This window comes from Odocoileus virginianus, chromosome 29 (genome assembly GCF_023699985.2).
Source record: "Odocoileus virginianus isolate 20LAN1187 ecotype Illinois chromosome 29, Ovbor_1.2, whole genome shotgun sequence".
NCBI lineage: Eukaryota > Metazoa > Chordata > Mammalia > Artiodactyla > Cervidae > Odocoileus > Odocoileus virginianus.
The window spans coordinates 24,898,619-24,916,056 of record NC_069702.1 but is presented as its reverse complement, the minus strand read 5'-3'; the positions used below and the strand labels follow the sequence as shown (position 1 = coordinate 24,916,056).

General features: G+C 34.2%; 1 protein-coding gene across 2 annotated transcripts in view; it reads right to left on the bottom strand.

Moving 5' to 3' along the window:
* Positions 1 to 17,438, bottom strand: part of NUP54 (nucleoporin 54) — a 30,155-nt gene that overhangs the window by 4,496 nt on the left and 8,221 nt on the right. For both annotated transcript variants that reach the window (XM_070458284.1, XM_020894656.2), the window contains 6 exons: positions 13,459 to 13,685; positions 11,711 to 11,898; positions 10,809 to 11,005; positions 9,050 to 9,104; positions 8,536 to 8,629; positions 2,757 to 2,864 (listed from right to left, as the gene is read on the bottom strand). In XM_070458284.1, coding sequence (XP_070314385.1) covers positions 2,757 to 2,864; positions 8,536 to 8,629; positions 9,050 to 9,104; positions 10,809 to 11,005; positions 11,711 to 11,898; positions 13,459 to 13,685 — 869 coding nt within the window. The remainder of the gene's footprint in view (positions 1 to 2,756; positions 2,865 to 8,535; positions 8,630 to 9,049; positions 9,105 to 10,808; positions 11,006 to 11,710; positions 11,899 to 13,458; positions 13,686 to 17,438) is intronic.

Sequence of the window (17,438 nt, the reverse complement as noted above, 5' to 3'; positions counted from 1 at the left end):
ACAATGTACATCTATTTCTGGATTCTTTATTTTGTTCTGTGGATCTTCATGTCCAATCTTACACCAAGTCCATGCTAATTTGATTAGAAGAACTTAAAATTTGATATAGTTTTTTTCTAAAACTTAATAAAGCAAGTCCCCTACACTATTTCTTTTTTGTTTTCCTGAATCTGTTCTCAAATGTTATCCTTACTTATGTACTGAAAGATTTCAATCAATTTTTTAAAGCTGTAATTCACTTTTAAAATTTATAAAGTAGACACTGTTTTCTCATCTAAGAATATGGTTTATCTGTGAAAACTTTAATTCAGATTATATACTTTCCTCACAAATTTATTCCTAAGTATTTTATAGTTTTTTCATGATAATGAATGAAATACTCTTTATTTCCATTAATAGTATAAAGAAACACTGATTTTAAAACACTTAACACTGATTTAGTATAAACACTAAAAACCTTGTATTTAGCCATCTTACCACATTAATTCTGTTGTTTATTTCCTTGGGTTTTCTAGATAACAGTCATATCAGCAAAGAGATAATCTCTTTTTATTGTTTTATACTAGTTTAATTACCCTGCTTAGTTACAAAAATTTACATATTTTCCTTCCATGTGTTGCTAGGATAAATTATGTTCATAGATCCTGTTAAAGAACCAACTTTCCATTCCTGAAATTAACCTTAGTCAAAGTATTTTCCTTTAAGAAAAAAATTCTATTCCTTTAGAATTTGATAATAGCTGGATTCTCTTATATTTCACTTAGATTTGCTGCACTTGTTTTCTATGATTTGCTGCACTTGTTTTCTATGGTCAGATTTACTGAGGTATAATCCACATAAAATTCACCCTTTCTAGGAGTACAGCTCTATGTATTTGGATGAACACAGGTTACCATCACCACAATCAAGACGAAGAACATTTCTATCACCCATAAAGTTCCCTCCTGCTCCTTATAATCTCCTCTCCCTTACCTCCTGCTCCTAGCAACTATTGATCTATTACATACCTCTTGCTGTTCCTTTTGCATGATATCATATAAATGGAATTATATCATATATAGCCTTTTTCAGTCTGGTTTGTTTTACTTAGCACAATCTGCACCTCTATTAGAATTATCTTTATAAATTTTTATTTTGGGGTACTAAAAACTGATGTAAAATGCTGCAGCTGCTCTGGAAAAATAATTTGGTTATTCAAAATGTGGAACACAGAGGTACACATTACCAAGTAATTGCTATCCTAGGTTTAGGTATCCCAACAGAAACAAAAGCATATATCCACACAAACGCTTGTACACAAGGGTTAATAGTAACATTATTCAGAATAGCCAAAAAGTGGAAACAACCAAAATGTTCACTGATTGATGAAGACATAAAATCTGTTAATCATACAATGAAATATTATTCAGCAATAAAAAGGAAGTGCTGTTACATGCTACAACATGAATGAACACTGAAAATATGCTGAGATAGCCAGTCAAAAAATACCACATATTTTATGATTTCATTTTCAAGAAGTGTTCAAAAATAGGCAAATCCACAGAAATGCAAAGTTGTTGCCTATGGCTAGGGGATTTAGGAGGAAATGGGGAGTTGCTGCTTATGGCTGTGGCGTTTTTTTTTTTTAATTTAGAGTGATGCAAATGTTCTAAAACTGATTGTGGTGATGGTTGTACAAAGTTGTGAATATAATAAAAATCAATTAAATAGGTGAATTATATGGTATATGAATTATATCTCAAACTGTTAAAAAAAAAACACACCAGCTATATTTTTTTTGTCTGAAATAAAATAACTTTAGAATTAGCTCATTAATAGTTAGACAAATGAATCTATTTAAACTTTGTGCTTTTTCTGCTGTTGGATCTTTAAAACTTTCCCAATTGCTTCTATGGTGTTTGTCTATTTAAGATTTTTTTTCTGTAAGTCAATTTTAATAATTTCCATTTTGCTAGAAACTCATCTAACATCTAAATTTATTGCCCTGAATTCCACTGTAGTATTTTCTTATTCTCTTGTGTATGTATGTGGTATTATCTCCTTTCTTCTAATTTTTCTTTTCTGTCTTTAGGCTCATAAGATGAGTCTTTTTTTCCTTCTTCAGATTCATATTTAGCCATTTTAATGGTCTTTTTAAAGAAACAGCTCTTCAACTTATTCTTTCTACTATGATTAATTTTTTTCTGCTTCACTCATTCCACATCATCTTTATTTCCCTCTTATTGGTTCCTTTTGGCTTATCTTGATAATATTTTTCTAACTTGAGTACTAAGTACTCTAATTTTTGCATCTTGTATCTTTAAAAAATGAAGTTTTTTGTTTAATTTCAATTTCATGATAATTTCAAGTTGATATTCATTCTTTTATTTTCTTGTTAATTTGCAATTTCATTTGTTGCTTTTCATTCATTAATGGTTATACTCCCTTTCCTAGCACTCAAAATCTGGATTTTTCTATTTTTATGAAAACTAGATATTAATGATCTGATGCATACTTCTGCTACATCATAAAGATGATTCATTTTCTCACTGCTTTCCTCCTACCCTCTCAATAAAATACAAATTTTAGAATATTTTCACTTTCTTTACCCAATCCTCTCCAGAGATCTCACCTCAGAGTTCTAAGCTTTAATGAGAAAGCTTGGTACTTTCAAGACTATTACTATTTCCTTTTAGTCTTTTTTTTCCCCCCATTGCAAAAATCCATATTTAGCACTTCCATCATGTAGACAGTCTTATAAACGTTGAAATCACTACCTGTAAAGTTCTGTGGGAAAGGTCCATAAGTTTCCTCTTGTATTGTGCAATTTTGGCCATGGTTGTAGTTTGATTCTTCTGTAATTCACCAATATCTTCAGATATTATCTGTTTAAAACAATTTTTTAAGGTAAAGTATCACAACTATTTATTAAGTTCACTACATGCAAAAGATGAGCCTGAGATTCATCTCTCAAAATATAAACTCCCTTAAATCTACTTTTGTATTTCTTCCACTTTTGTACATCTAAAAGTTAAAATGTACCATTCAAAAATTTCTTTAGAGCTCCAAGAACTTTAGTGATGAGGCAAAATGTATAGAATAATAAAACATATTCTTCAGAAGGAATTAAGGAATTTGAATATTATGGAACAGAGCCAACAACCAGGCCATGAAAGGATAAAAGCTAAGACCTATAAAGTGACATGCAGGAGCCTGAAGAGACAATTAAATCTAACTACTTGAAGAAAATATAGAATACACTGTGCTTAGTCGCTCAGTCGTGTCCAACTGTTTGCAACACTATGGACTGTAGCCCGCCAGGCACCTCTGTCCATGGGGATTCTCCAGGCAAGAGTACTGGAGTGGGTTGCCATGCCCTCCTCCAGGGCATCTTCCCAACCCAGGGATTGAACCCAAGTCTCCTGCATTGCAGGTGGGTTCTTTACCGTCTGAGCCCCCAGGGAAGCCCTACAGTCCAATAGTAAGTTTAACAGAATGCTATGGAGAGATACGCTCTTAGAGTGGCGGGAGAAAGGAAGAATATTAATTACACAAATGAGACATTTTTATGTCTGCAGATATTTAATTTGTTCTTTGCTTGGCCTAAAATCCTACTGTTCTATCTTATGAAAGTCTTATTAACCTTACAGAATGAGTTAAAATCCTAGTTCATTAAAGCTTCCTGATCAAAATTAACCCTGTTATGACTGTTCCTATCATAATTAATCATTCTGTGACACTGGCCTATATTGAGATGTTCTAAGTAAGAAGGTAAGAAGATTGTACAAGACATAATTTAGCATGTTTACCTACACATGTCACCTTTTAAAGAAACTTCAATGCCAGGCCATGTTGAAGGGACACAATCAGGTGACCAAATTTTCTATTATGTTACCCAGGCAGGGTATGTAACCCTCTCTATCCCAATTTTGAAAAGTTTGCAGGGCTTCTAGACAACAAGAGTAATTATTATTCTATAGCAGCAATAGTAAGAAAAAATAGAAATGTTCTCACTCACAGTATTTATTGACAAACACTAAAACAATCTAGAAATTAACCAGGAAAAAATGCCTACAATTTTTAAAATTTATTTTAAAACTGTTACAAAAGACACAAGAGACTTCAATGAGAAAAGGAACATGTTCATGATGGAATAATTTAATATTATTAAGACTCAATTATATATTTAATGCAATTCCAACTAAAATTCTAGCATTTTGACAAACTTAATTCTAAAACTGTCACAGAAGAATGAAGATCCATAAAGAGCTTTAAAAGTGTGAAAAGAACAAAGGCTGGAGCTTCAGTCCACCACATATCTTTAAAATATACTGCAAAGCTGTAAGAGTAAAAAAAAAAGTGAAACTGATTTAAGAACAGACTATATCACATATATATGGGAACTTGGTTTGGTAAATGATAAATCATTGAGGAAACTATCTTTTTTGTGGATAACACTAGAAAAAAGCTATTATCTAGAGAAAGTTCATATCATATAGTATATATAAAGTGAATTCCATGAGGAAAGAAGACTCAACTGTGAAAGGTTAAATTCTATTATAGAAAAAAAACTGTAGACTCTAAAGACCTTGGATGAGGAATGATTTCTTAAGATAATTCCCCCAAAAGAAGACACAAGGCCAAAAAAACAATGGCTATCATTACGTTAAGGTTTTCTTAAACAACAAGACCCTACTTATGGCACAGGGAACTGTATTTAATATCCTGTTTTACACCAAAATGGAAAAGAATATGAAAAAGTATATATATATAAAAATATATATATAAAAAACAATCACTTTGCTGTACAGGAGAAATTAACACAGCACTGTAAACAACAAAAAAATATAAGTCTTCGACTATGGACACTACAGAATCAGCAGAGAAATAAGACAAGTAGGAGATTTTTTAAATGTCAGATGACGGATTAAAATCTGGAATAAAAGATGAACTCCTGAAATTCAAAAAGAAAAGATACGCAATCCATCAGAAAAACTGGCAAATGATATGAACAATCTTGATTCTAGACCAAATGACTAGATACGTGCCGCTCTCTCTTTCCTGCTGAAGACAGATGTAAAATGAACAGGATACATGGGCAACCATCTGAGGACTCTGAATGTAAAGTACCACTGAACTAGCAGTGAGTTTACCATTATTTTGCAGTCAGTTTGGTTTCAGCACAGCCCAAAACCTAGAAGTGGGCATCATGCTGATAACTCCAAGAAAAACCTATTACCTCTGGTGCAAGGAGATACATTATGGTATATAGAGAAGAGTTTCTCACTTTTAACACTATTAATTTGGGCCAGGTAATTCTTCATTGCAGTGGTACTGTTGTACACTGCAGGATGCTGATCAGAATCCTGGCTTCTACCTGCTAGATAACTGTAGCACCCACCACCACCACAGCCACCACCCTAGGGCAGCTGTACCAACCAAACAAGTCTCCAGATACTGCCCAATGGGTCCTGGGGGACAAAATCATCACCACACACCCCAGTGAGATCTACACTCAACCAATCACTAAAACAAATGATAGGTGAAATGACAGTAAATTAAAAACAATATTAAAAAATGTCCAAATAACCCAGAAGAAAACAAAAAAGAGGAAAGAGAGGAAAGAAAAGCAGAGCGAACAGTTAACAGTAAGATTGTAGGCCTAAATCTAAATTTTATGCCATCTACAAAAAACTTACTTCAAACATGATAAAGGTAAGTTAAAAGGATGGAAAAGATACAAAATCACTAATCAAAAGAAAGCTAGAGTGGCTTTATTTGATATCCGAGAAAGCTTACTTCCAAGCAAAGATAACTGCTAAGCATAAAGAACAACATTATGGTATATGCCAAGAAAATATAACAATCCTAGATACATATGTACCTAACAGCAAACCTTCTAAAATATGTGAAAGGAAAAAAGACAAATCTACAACTACAGCTGGAGACCAACTCTCCTCGTAAAATAGAACTTGTAGGGCTTCCCTGGTGGTTCAGTGGTTAAGAATCCACTTGCCAATGCAAGAGATATGGGTTTCATCCCTGATCTGAAAGGATCCCACCTTCCACGGAGCAACCAAGCCTGTGCCCCACAGCTGTTAAGCCTGTGCTTGAGAGCCCAGGGGCCGCAACTACTGAGCCCACGTGCTGCAGCTACTGGAGCCTGCGCACAAGAGAAGGCACTGCCAGGAGAAGGCCACATCCCGCAAAGCTAGAGAGCAGCCCTCGCTCTCTGCAACTGGAGAAGCCCATGTGGCAGTGAAGACAGCACAACCAAAAGTAAATTAGTTAAAAAAAAAACATAATTAGAAAAATCAACAAGAACTTAGAAGAACTGAGCAATCTATCAACTGGATCTCACTGACACCAACAGAAGACCCCTAGAATGGCAGAATACACATTCTTTTCATAGGCCTATGGGTTAAACCCTTTACAAAGTTAACTGAAATCATACAAAGTTCTCTGACCATAACAGAGTTAGACTAGATAACAACAGAATAAAAGGAAAATCTCCAAACATTTGAAAATGAAACATACTTCTAAATAATCTATTAGTCAAAACCCACAATACTCAAATAGAACCATCAAGGGAAATAAAAAAATATTTTCAATGGCACATCCCTGGTGGTCCAGCAGTTAAGACTCCAAGCTCCCCATGCAGGAGGCCTGGGTTCGATCCCTGGTCAGGGAACTAGGTCCCACATGATGCAACTAAGAGTTCACATGCCACAACTAAAGATCACGCATGCCTTGAGGAAGATGGAAGATCCTGTGTGCCACAACTAGGGCCCAACACAGACAAATTAAATTAAAAAAAATTTTTTTAATGAATCAAAGGTGACAAATACAACATTATCAAAATTTGGGGGATTCAGGTAAAGCAGTACTTAGAAGAAAATTAATAGCATCAAATGTCTTTATTAGAAGTCTCAATACCCTAAGCTAACTTAAGAAACTAGAAAAAGAGAAAAATAAACCCAAAGCAGTAGAATAAAGGAAATGGTTAAGAGCCAAAATTTATGAAACTGTAAACAAAACTAGAAAAAAAAAATCAATAAAACCAAGAACTTATTCTTTGAAAAGATCAATAAAATTGACAAACTTCTAGCAAAACTGACAAAAATAAGCACAAATAACAGCATCTTTGTCCTTACTTTCAAGAACTTTGGTCACACCCCATTTATAGTACTATGCACAACTCATTTTAAAAGTGATGCCACAGCAGATGAATGGATAAGGCAGCTGTGGTACATATACACCATGGAATATTACTCAGCCGTTAAAAAGAATTCATTTGAATCAGTTCTAATGAGATGGATGAAACTGGAGCCCATTATACAGAGTGAAGTAAGCCAGAAAGATAAAGAACATTATAGCATACTAACACATATATATGGAATTTAGAAAGATGGTAATGATAACCCTACACGCAAAACAGAAAAAGAGACACAGATGTACAGAACAGACTTTTGGACTCTCTGGGAGAAGGCGAGGGTGGGATGTTTCGAGAGAACAGCAAGCATATTATCTACAGTGAAACAGATCACCAGCCCAGGTGGGATGCATGAGACAAGTGCTCGGGCCTGATGCACTGGGGAGACCCAGAGGGATCGGGTGGAGAGGGAGGTGGGAGGGGGGATCGGGATGGGGAATACATGTTAACTCCATGGCTGATTCATGTCAATGTATGACAAAACCCACTGCAATGTTGTGAAGTAATTAGCCTCCAACTAATAAAAATAAATGAAAAAAAAAAAGTGATGCCAATAAATTCAGTGTACCTAGTCTAAGATAAGGCCTGGGTATCATGTAACATTCAAAAACCATGTTGGAATTTTTAGCCAGAGAAAATACCAAGAAGAAAAAATGATCATGATTTTCAAATATCTATAGGGATGTTACAGGAACATAGTGGTTACGTACAAAGCATGCCTGAGAAAATGGATATAAATTATAATAAGACAGATTTTGAGTCAATGTAAGAAAGAGACCAGCATCAATCAGAGTGAGCTGACAAAGAAATGGGTTGCTTCAAAAAACAGAAGTGTTTCATTACTCAAATAGAGTCTGAATGAATATCTAATTAGGAGTTCCACATAAGAGGACTTGGAGGTGACCTCTAGAACCTTTAGGCATTTGATTACAAAAGTCTACTTTATAAAATGTTAAGATTTAAGCATTTAGTAACTTAAAATTTGCTTCATTAACCTACCATTATAATGCACTATGACAACACAATCATAATTGTAGCCCTCATTTTCATAAGGCCCCATAAATAAGTGTTTAATAAAATAATCTTTTCAATTCCAGCCAGAGAACCCATAAGTCTAATTTATTTGCTAAAGTCAACAATTCTAAACTCATTGTTAAATCAGATTTACATGATTTTTGGAGGCTCTATAAATAAATAGGTTGTATAAAAGTATAGTTGCTAATTTTCAGTACACACTGCATTGTTTCTCGTAAGACAAAACAGTCACTGAAATGCATGGTAAGAACAAAGGTCTGTAACCCCTCTATTACTTGCAGGGCCTGAGAACGAAGCTAGATTCTTACATCTAATCTGGTCTGATGCTGCTTAGTCATCTGATCTTGAACCTTCAGTCTTCGAAGAAGTTCTTTGAAACCCACCATTGGTACAGGAATTAACCTGAAGAAACACAAATGGTCAATTTTCAGATCAAAGCCTATATTATTACAAAATACAAGGTAAGGTTTTCATAATAACATTGCTGTAATTCACATTTCTAGGGTTAAAAGGCAGATCTATGACTATGAAATCAAGTGTTACAACCACAGAGATTTCATCCAACCTAATTTTATGAGTGAGGAAATACAGTGTGGTCAAAAACTGCAGTACTAAATGCAAATATATAATTAGGGCACTGTGACTCAGATTTTAATCTTTTCACCACATGATGCAGTCTGATTATAATCAACATTCTTTAAAAAGGGATGAAAATGAAGATAAACTCACTTTAAATGTAAGAATTATAGTTAACAGCTTGCATCTGCTTCCCTGGTAGTAAATATTAGTTTGTATATAAAAACAAGATGAAGATACACTTACTTTTCGGAATCAGGGTTATCCACCTTGGCTTGTTCCCAGATAATAGGATCAACACCTACCATAAAAAAGAAATGTTTTTTCTAAAAGGAACTATTTCCCATTTTTATAAAATTTTTATGAAAGGCCCTCCTAAAGTGAGACACAAAACCTAAAATCTCTAATGAAAAATGATTGTCAAATATGACCGTAACAAGAACAAAAAATTGTTTTGTAGGATAAAGCTTAAAAAAAACAAAGTACCTCAAAAGCAAGTATCTATAATAGGATAATAGATTAATCTCCAGAATATAGGAAGAGCTCCTCTAAATCACAAAGACAAAAAATTTAATAGAAAATGGGCAAAGAACATGAATAGGTAATTCACAAATATTATAAATGTGGCTAGTATACAAAAAGCTGGTCAACTTTAGTAATAGGAAATGCAAATGAAATTAAGTATTAACTTTTTGCCAACAGAGTGGAAAAATTTAAAAGACTGATTATCTCCATTATTGGCAAAAATAGAGCAGAATGAGAAAACATCAGAAAAATAAAAAATGTGAGAAGAAGTAACACATTCCTATTATGAATGTAAAGGGCTGAACTTGCTCTGGAGGACAATTTGGCAGTACCTAACAACAATACATAGAAGTACTGCCGACCCTCTGGCATCTGCAGAGGGTGGGGTTCAGGACCCACCCCACTCCCTGGGGATGCTCAAGTCCCTTGTAAGAAAGGGTATAGTATTAATAATATTTGCATATAACCTACACCCATCCTACCATACACTTTAAATCACTTGTGGGTTACTTATAATACCTAATACAATGAAATGCTATGAAAATAGCTGCCAAGGTGCAGCAATTCAGGTTTTGTTTTTTGGAACTTCCTAAAATTTATTTCCTGTTTTGGACCTGTGGTTAGTTGAAGGTGCAGATGTGGAACCTGCAGATGGGAGCCCCCGGATACAGAGGGCTGACTGTAGACATAATCTTGACTTGAAAATTTCACTACTGGGGATCTATTCTAAAAAAAAATACATTCCTGTGTGTTTTAAGACAACTATACAAGGAGATTAACTGTTACATAGTTCATAATAGTGCAAAGGTAGAAACAGCCTAGAGGTTAAATACAGTAAGGTATATCCATGGTATTCCATGCAGTTTTTTAAAAAGAGTAAGATTTATCTTTATGTACTGCCATGGAAAGCATTAAAGAATACTATAAACAAAAAGGCAGGCTGTAATAAATGTGTAGTTCAGAATTCCTTTTTAAAGGACTTTATTATAAATATAGACAGAAATGCTTACATTAAAATCACAGATAAAGGATTGATAAAGTTCAATAAATTATTAGTAGTAGTTACTTCTGTGGAAAAGAGGTAAAGATATGTCACTCAGTCAACTAAGATACGCCATCTGGAATCTTTTACGGTGAGAACACAATCAGGTTTTACTTGAATACTCAGTTAAAGTAAGAGATAAGCTAGACAAAAATAAAATATTAAGACTGAATTATCTTTGGGTAGATGGATTATGGGCTATTTTTCTTTAGTTCATCATTGCCCAACAAAATTTCTAACAAACATAATTAGCTATACAATACAAAAAATTAAATAAATGAAGAAGTACAATAAGAACATTCAAACCTGTGTTCCAAATAAGCAAATGTGATAGGCTGACACTGGTTTCATTAATAACCAAGCAACAGCTCCCAAAATAGAGAAGGCATGTATTTCCAAACTTTTCATTTCCTCAACTCCATGACTCTGGAGACATACCAGCAGGAGGATTCTGTAAAAGCTGTTTGATCTGTGCAGGAGAAAGCTCTGTTCTAGTCATAGAAAGGGTTACACCAAGTTGCTGCAATTGTGTTTTAATATTGGTTTGTTCAAAATGGGCATATAGTGTTGTAGCTGGAACTCTTCTTGAAGTACCATTTGGAGAACGCTCAACAACATAAATGACAACTTCTGTCCTGGGGAAAATATAACCAAGTTATAAAATACAGAGCATATAACTCACAGTCACAAATATTAACACAGTATGTGATTTTAGAAAGGTGCTAGCTGAATTCAGAAATGAGACAGACAAATAAGATATTATCTATAAAGGTATGCTTAGGTGCAAGTCCTATTTTAATTTTTTTTCCCCACCAAAATCAAGAAGTACTTTGGAGATTCTGCTGAACCTTAACAGGTTGCTTCATTGCAGTTTACAGAACAAAAAGTAAAATCTGATTTCAGTTACTATATCTCACTAATAATTCTTCTAACCCAAAATGTTCTAAAGCAAATGTCTTGCCACTAAATATGACAATTATACACAGGACAAGGGAAGTTAATAGTATTTATCCATGAATGAACACAAACAGTAATCAGTTAAAGCATTGCAATAACATCTTTGTGGCCCCTGATTTGCACAGCCACGATTAATGTTTCCTCCTGTTTCTAAATGAAAAATCTAAGAAATTATTAGCATCTAATAAGTTAAGAAACCCAAGATTAAGAAAAAGACTTTTAAGTAAATGTTTTTATAAATACTAAAGAATCACTAGCTGAGAAATAACATTCTGTTTTGAGATTTAATTTGTGCTTTAACAACAAAAACTGTTTTTGTTGTGTTGACACTCTCTTTAAACCAAGGTACACAGAAACATAGAGTACATTTAATGTATACTTACTGATCATCTGGCAATGTTTTAATACCCTCTACATTTACAGTAAGGGTCTGGTTTCCTCCCAAAACTTTATGCAATGATTCTACCAATTGCTGCTGCTGGCTTCGAATATCTGTTTCTTTTTTGTTGAAAACTAAAACCACTAGCCCATCTTCATCTTTATTATTGGGCATGCAACTATAACCTACAGCCTGTGGAATAACAAAACATTATCAAAAACATGTACAGATCTCAAATCAAGTGTTTAATATTAACAGCTTACTATCTGCTAAAATGGGAAAAATAGCTTAATGTCTAGTAATGAAGGAACTATGTAATGATTCTTTCCGCCACTCTGTGCCCTAAGAGGTCACAAGATTACAAAGAGAAACTTTCTTACCCAAGAATAACATAGAGAAATCAAAATTTTGTCTCCTACAGAGTAACTAAATAGCTTTCTCCTCTGAAAAACTGAAACCCATTGTTGGGTGTTCTGAACACTGTGGAAACAATTCTGCATGAGATAAAAATGACTGCCAAAGTCATAGATCAAAATGTAACTTACTTTTTACTGTCTTATCTGACTCATGGAATCTTAAAGTTTAAAGATATATAAAGAAATGATTTACTAAATAATACTTTTAAAGTACCATAATAACACCGTCAACTTATAAATGCTACAAAGAATGTCTATGTTATTTTATGGTTTCATGTAATATAGAACAGGTTAGCTGTTTACATAACATTAAATATGACAAACTATATCTTTCTAAAGAATTATTCTTTTAGGCAGAAGTCTTTTGTCATCATTTATAATGCAATTTTTAAAAAAGAATCTAAACTCACTTTAGATTACTTCATTATGCATTTACCATATGTATATTAATATAGCAATTATAAAAGAAAAAAATTGTTATATTCAACCTATGTCTACTATATATTTCTTAGTATTAAAATTTCAACTATATACACTTAAAAGACATACTTTCTTTTTGCAAAGTGATGAGATAGATTCTCTAACAAGATAGGTTGGTCCCTTTTTGTTGTTTACCCATGTTCAAAGGTCTAATTTTCAGCCTTGTAATTCCAAACACCGGCTTATACACACAATGATTAGGTTTAAGAGGCTGACATAGGCCAACAAAACTTGAAGAATATGGGAATATGTAATGATTCCTTCCACCAATTTGTGCCATAAGGTCACATAATTATAAACAGAAACTTTCTTACCCAGGAACAACATAAACCTAGAGAGTGAAATTAAAATTTCCTCTGGATTGCCACATAAACTGAATACGTTAATTTTTATGAAAAACACCTCACCAAGCGGACCTAAATACTCTCATTGACTGATGAGCAGAATGTCTAAGAAGTTAAACTCAAACAAAAAAGTTGTTTGGTAGGCATGGAATCAGAACAAAGAAAACGGACCATATTGTTGTAACGGCTTTTGCATCCAGCTAAATTCTAGTTTTGGGTCTCCCCTTTGTAAGTGCCAAGCAGACCATTTAACAACTTTTCCTGTTAAAAATGACTCTCTAGTCACAGTTTTCTTCAGTCATATCCTAGTCATCTCAATCACACATATGTAAGAAATTACTCAATTTTATCTCAATCTTATATTTCTGTACTTTTAAAACAAAAGTGTTACTGTACCATGTTCAATGAATACTAAAAAAAAACCAAGCAATTGTTTCCTTAGTATTATTTTAATCCAACTATCACATTCTCTCATACACTCTTCAAGTGATGATCAAAAGCAATATCAATACCTTAAACCGGCAAAAGGGATTTTCTAGTGTGAATTCCACGGGTGGAATGTTATTGTTGAAATATCCTTTTCCTGTTCCCCAAAAGGCTTGTAGTTGATTCCATTTTGCCAAAATAGCATCTCTCTCATCTCCCAGTAGTGTTGGAGCAGAAAGGGCACTGGCAGTATTTATTAGCTGGTTGGACTGGGCAGGAGCTTGTGCAGGCTGACTGAAGAGACCACCTAATGCTAAAAATTTACCCCCAAATTAGTTTTTTTTTAAATCAATCAATTCAGATCCTAGATACAGTTAACAGAATAAACCCCGCCACCTTGCCCCCAAAGATCCACATCTTAATCCCCAGAACCTGTAAATATGTTACCTTGCACAGAGAAAGAGACTTTGCAGATATGATTCAATTAATTAAGCTGAGACTATCCTGGATTATCAGAGTGAGTTCAACATAATATAAGCGTCCTTAAAAGGGAAGAGGAAGGTCAGAGTCAAAGTGAGATTTGCAGATGCTATGCTGCTAGCTTCGAAGATGGGGAAAGGGGCTATAAGCCAAGAAATGTGGACTCCAGAAGCTGGACAAGGCAAGGGAATGGATTCTCCCCGAGAGCCTCCAGAAGTAAGGCAGTCTTTTCAGTGCCTTGATTTTTTCTCAATGAAACTTATTTCTGGTTTTCTGATCTCCAGAGCTACTTTATGTTTTAACATACTACTTTATGTTCTAAGTTACAAAGTTTGTGACACTTAGCTACGGCAATAATAGAAAACTAATAGGCTAGGACAATCTTTATAATGTCAAACTGGCATATCTAATATCATCTTAATGCAGCCAGTTCCATTAGACACAAATTAGATTCACGATATTAATACTAGACCCACACCAAAAAAAGGTTAAAGTCTGTGAAGCTGCAGAATTATTTTTTAAATGACATTTACTACTGTTATATTTACACAATATATATAAATTGGAGGACACAAAATAAGCAAAAAGAATATTATATCAATGTTATGTAATATCAGCTTAATAAACAATTTCCTTTTCTTAGTGCAAATAAATATATAGTGAAAAAAATCAACAAATGGACAAATCCTAAGCTAAAGCTTTAGTTGGCTCTGTAACTTTGGACAAGTCACTTATCCCGTGTTACAATTTAAAGAAGGGCTGAGTTGTTAAATTTCCAAAGTGCTAGGTAAGTAAATAACCTTGGTACATGAAACTACAGATGTCAAGCAATAGTTGAATCACTAAATGCAGCAAATCATATAACAGAAACTTCTCTTTTAATTGATTATATATATATAATTGTCATCTCATGTCATCTGCTTATCTCACTTTTTAACAAAAGGGAGAACAAATCTAAGACTCAAGAGCTTAAGCAAAGGTATCAAGCTAGAATTAACACTGTTATATTTTCTGTGGACATAAGTTCAATTATTATTTCTTTATAGCAAGTGATACAGGTTTTCCATTTATAGCAGTAGTATTAACTTTTCTTTCAAAATAAACACATTTAATGTTTAAAAGTAAATTGATTTAAAGAAAATTATTTAACAATAATACAAATAGTATTAGAGAAAAGAAAAATTATGAATACCAAAATGGCCCAAGTTTTAGGACCACTATATTGGATGACATTTAAGTTTTTTTTCAGCTCTAAAGACTGTAAGTACCACAAGGCCAATGGGGCTTCTATAGGGCTAAAGAGAGGCTGCTGTTACCCTCCACATGAGTATTATTAATTCCCAAATGGGCATTTATGAAAATGGTAAAGAAGTGGACTAGAAGCCAGAAGACCTGAATATTGATTTACTATAAGCTCACTTTGTAGCCTCCAACAAAAAATTCCCATGCTTTATCATCTTCAGTTTTTAAGTAAGATTAGCAAACTATCATCTTTACTAATTTACACTTCACATTGGATTCCAACCACATTAGTCTACTCAAGCAGGCATCTGAGAAACACAAATAACAAAATCTAATAGATTCTTTCAAAGCCTTACCATACTAGACTTCTCACACCATTCTATCTTTTCAGGGCAGGGCCCCATGCTATTGAAAATCTTCCACCTTTCATGGAATACATATCCTCCTTGAAAACTATTCTCCCTTAGATTTCCTGACAATACAATCTCTCCTGCTTTTATATATCATACATATATGTTAATACATACTTTCATTCATTGTTGCACCATGTATTCATTCAACAGATATTTATTGAATAGTTCCTAAGTGCCAGACAGAGAGGCAAAAACTAAGGATATGGTGGTAAACAAGACTGATTCTTTACACAAGCTGAGCATATCAAACAAATATTCGCAGTTGTGATAAGTGCCTCAAAGAAGCAGAGGCTCTGAGAGTCTAAATGAGGGAGCTAATCAAGACTGGGGCAGGAGGGTCAAGAGAGGCTACTCTTCAGCTACGGTCTAAAAGAAGTGGTCAGCCAGGCCAGGGGCAGCAGCAAAGAATAACAGCGTGTGCAAATCTCTGTGTCAAAGAGGAGGGGAAGATGAGCTGGCAAAAGGAATATGGACTACTAAACAACAGGGTAGGAGGGAAAAAAAGACCAGACCATCACTGAAGCTGAGGGCTCACACTGGCCAAAAATGTGACAATCTCAGCATCAAAAAGAATAATGAATGTAACCAATTCAAACATATTCAATTTATTAATCTCATGCATTCAAAATGATAATTTTTAAAAGTAAAAGTCAAAAATTTAGAAAACTCTCAACTCCTTGGATACCACTGGAAATAATCAGGAACCAAAAACTTCTTACAAATACTATCAATTAAAAAGAAAGAATTTATTATGCCTTTCCTATACAAATTCTATTTCAGGGTGACCAAGCAGTCTTGGGGGGGAAAGGGATGAAGAAAAACTCCTTTTACAGAAGAATTTCAGTAAAATTCAGTAAAATTTCAGTAAAAGAATTACAGTGTGGAAGACAGGGCACAATTAGAAAGTCACCATTCTGCAACTCCTCATAAAGTAACTGATTGAGGCAATGGCTATCAGTTAACAAAACCATTAGGTTAAAGAATGATGGGGAACTTTATAGGTTAGCCTCACCACCTGAACCAACTGGTCAATCTTAGCATCTCTTAAAGGAGACAGCCTCTTAACAGGAAGCACACAGCACCACCTGCAGAGTATTCATGCTAAAAAGTCAAACTTAAGTCTAATAAAGTACCTAAAAGCTAACGTCATTCACCAGAAATTTGAGGCATAGAGTTAAATGATTCTACAAGGAAACCAAGAAATCTAGAATAAGGGATATTTCACAGCACAACTGGTTCGATTTCTTCAACAATTCACGAGCCAGGTTAAAAAAAAAAAAAGAAACCTTAAGTAAGAAACTATCTGTACTGAAAAGAATTCTCTATACTAGCAGACATAACAAGAATGTAAATGTGTGGCTCTGTTTCGATCATGATTTGAACAAGCCAACTGAGGAAAACTTTACTGAGACATATGGGGAATCTGATTAAGGCTGGGTATTAGATGATACCAAGGAGCTGTGAGTTGGAATGACTCCATGGTTTTAAAGAGAAAAGTACAGTAAAGCAGTAAAATAAGCGTGAAGCGAGATGTTTGAGGTTTGCTTTAAAGTACTTCAGCAATTAAAAAAAAAAAAACAGACGAGGAAGGAGGAGAGAGAGCAAATGTGGTAGATTCTGATTTTTGTTCAATCTATTTGGTAGACTATGGGGTCATTTTACTATTCTATTTTTATATGTTAGACTTTTTCACAGTTCAAGAACAGTGGATGTTCAGTGGATTTGAGAGATTAATGACCTTAATTACTTGATTGGGCTTCCCTGATGGCTCAGATGGCGAAGAATCTGCTTGCAATGTGGGAGACCAGGGTTCGATCCCTGGGTCAGGAAGATCCCCTGGAGAAGGGGATATAATACCCACTCCAGCATTATTGCCTAAAAAGTTCCATGGACAGAGGAACCTGGTGGGTTACAGTCCAGGAGGCTGCAAA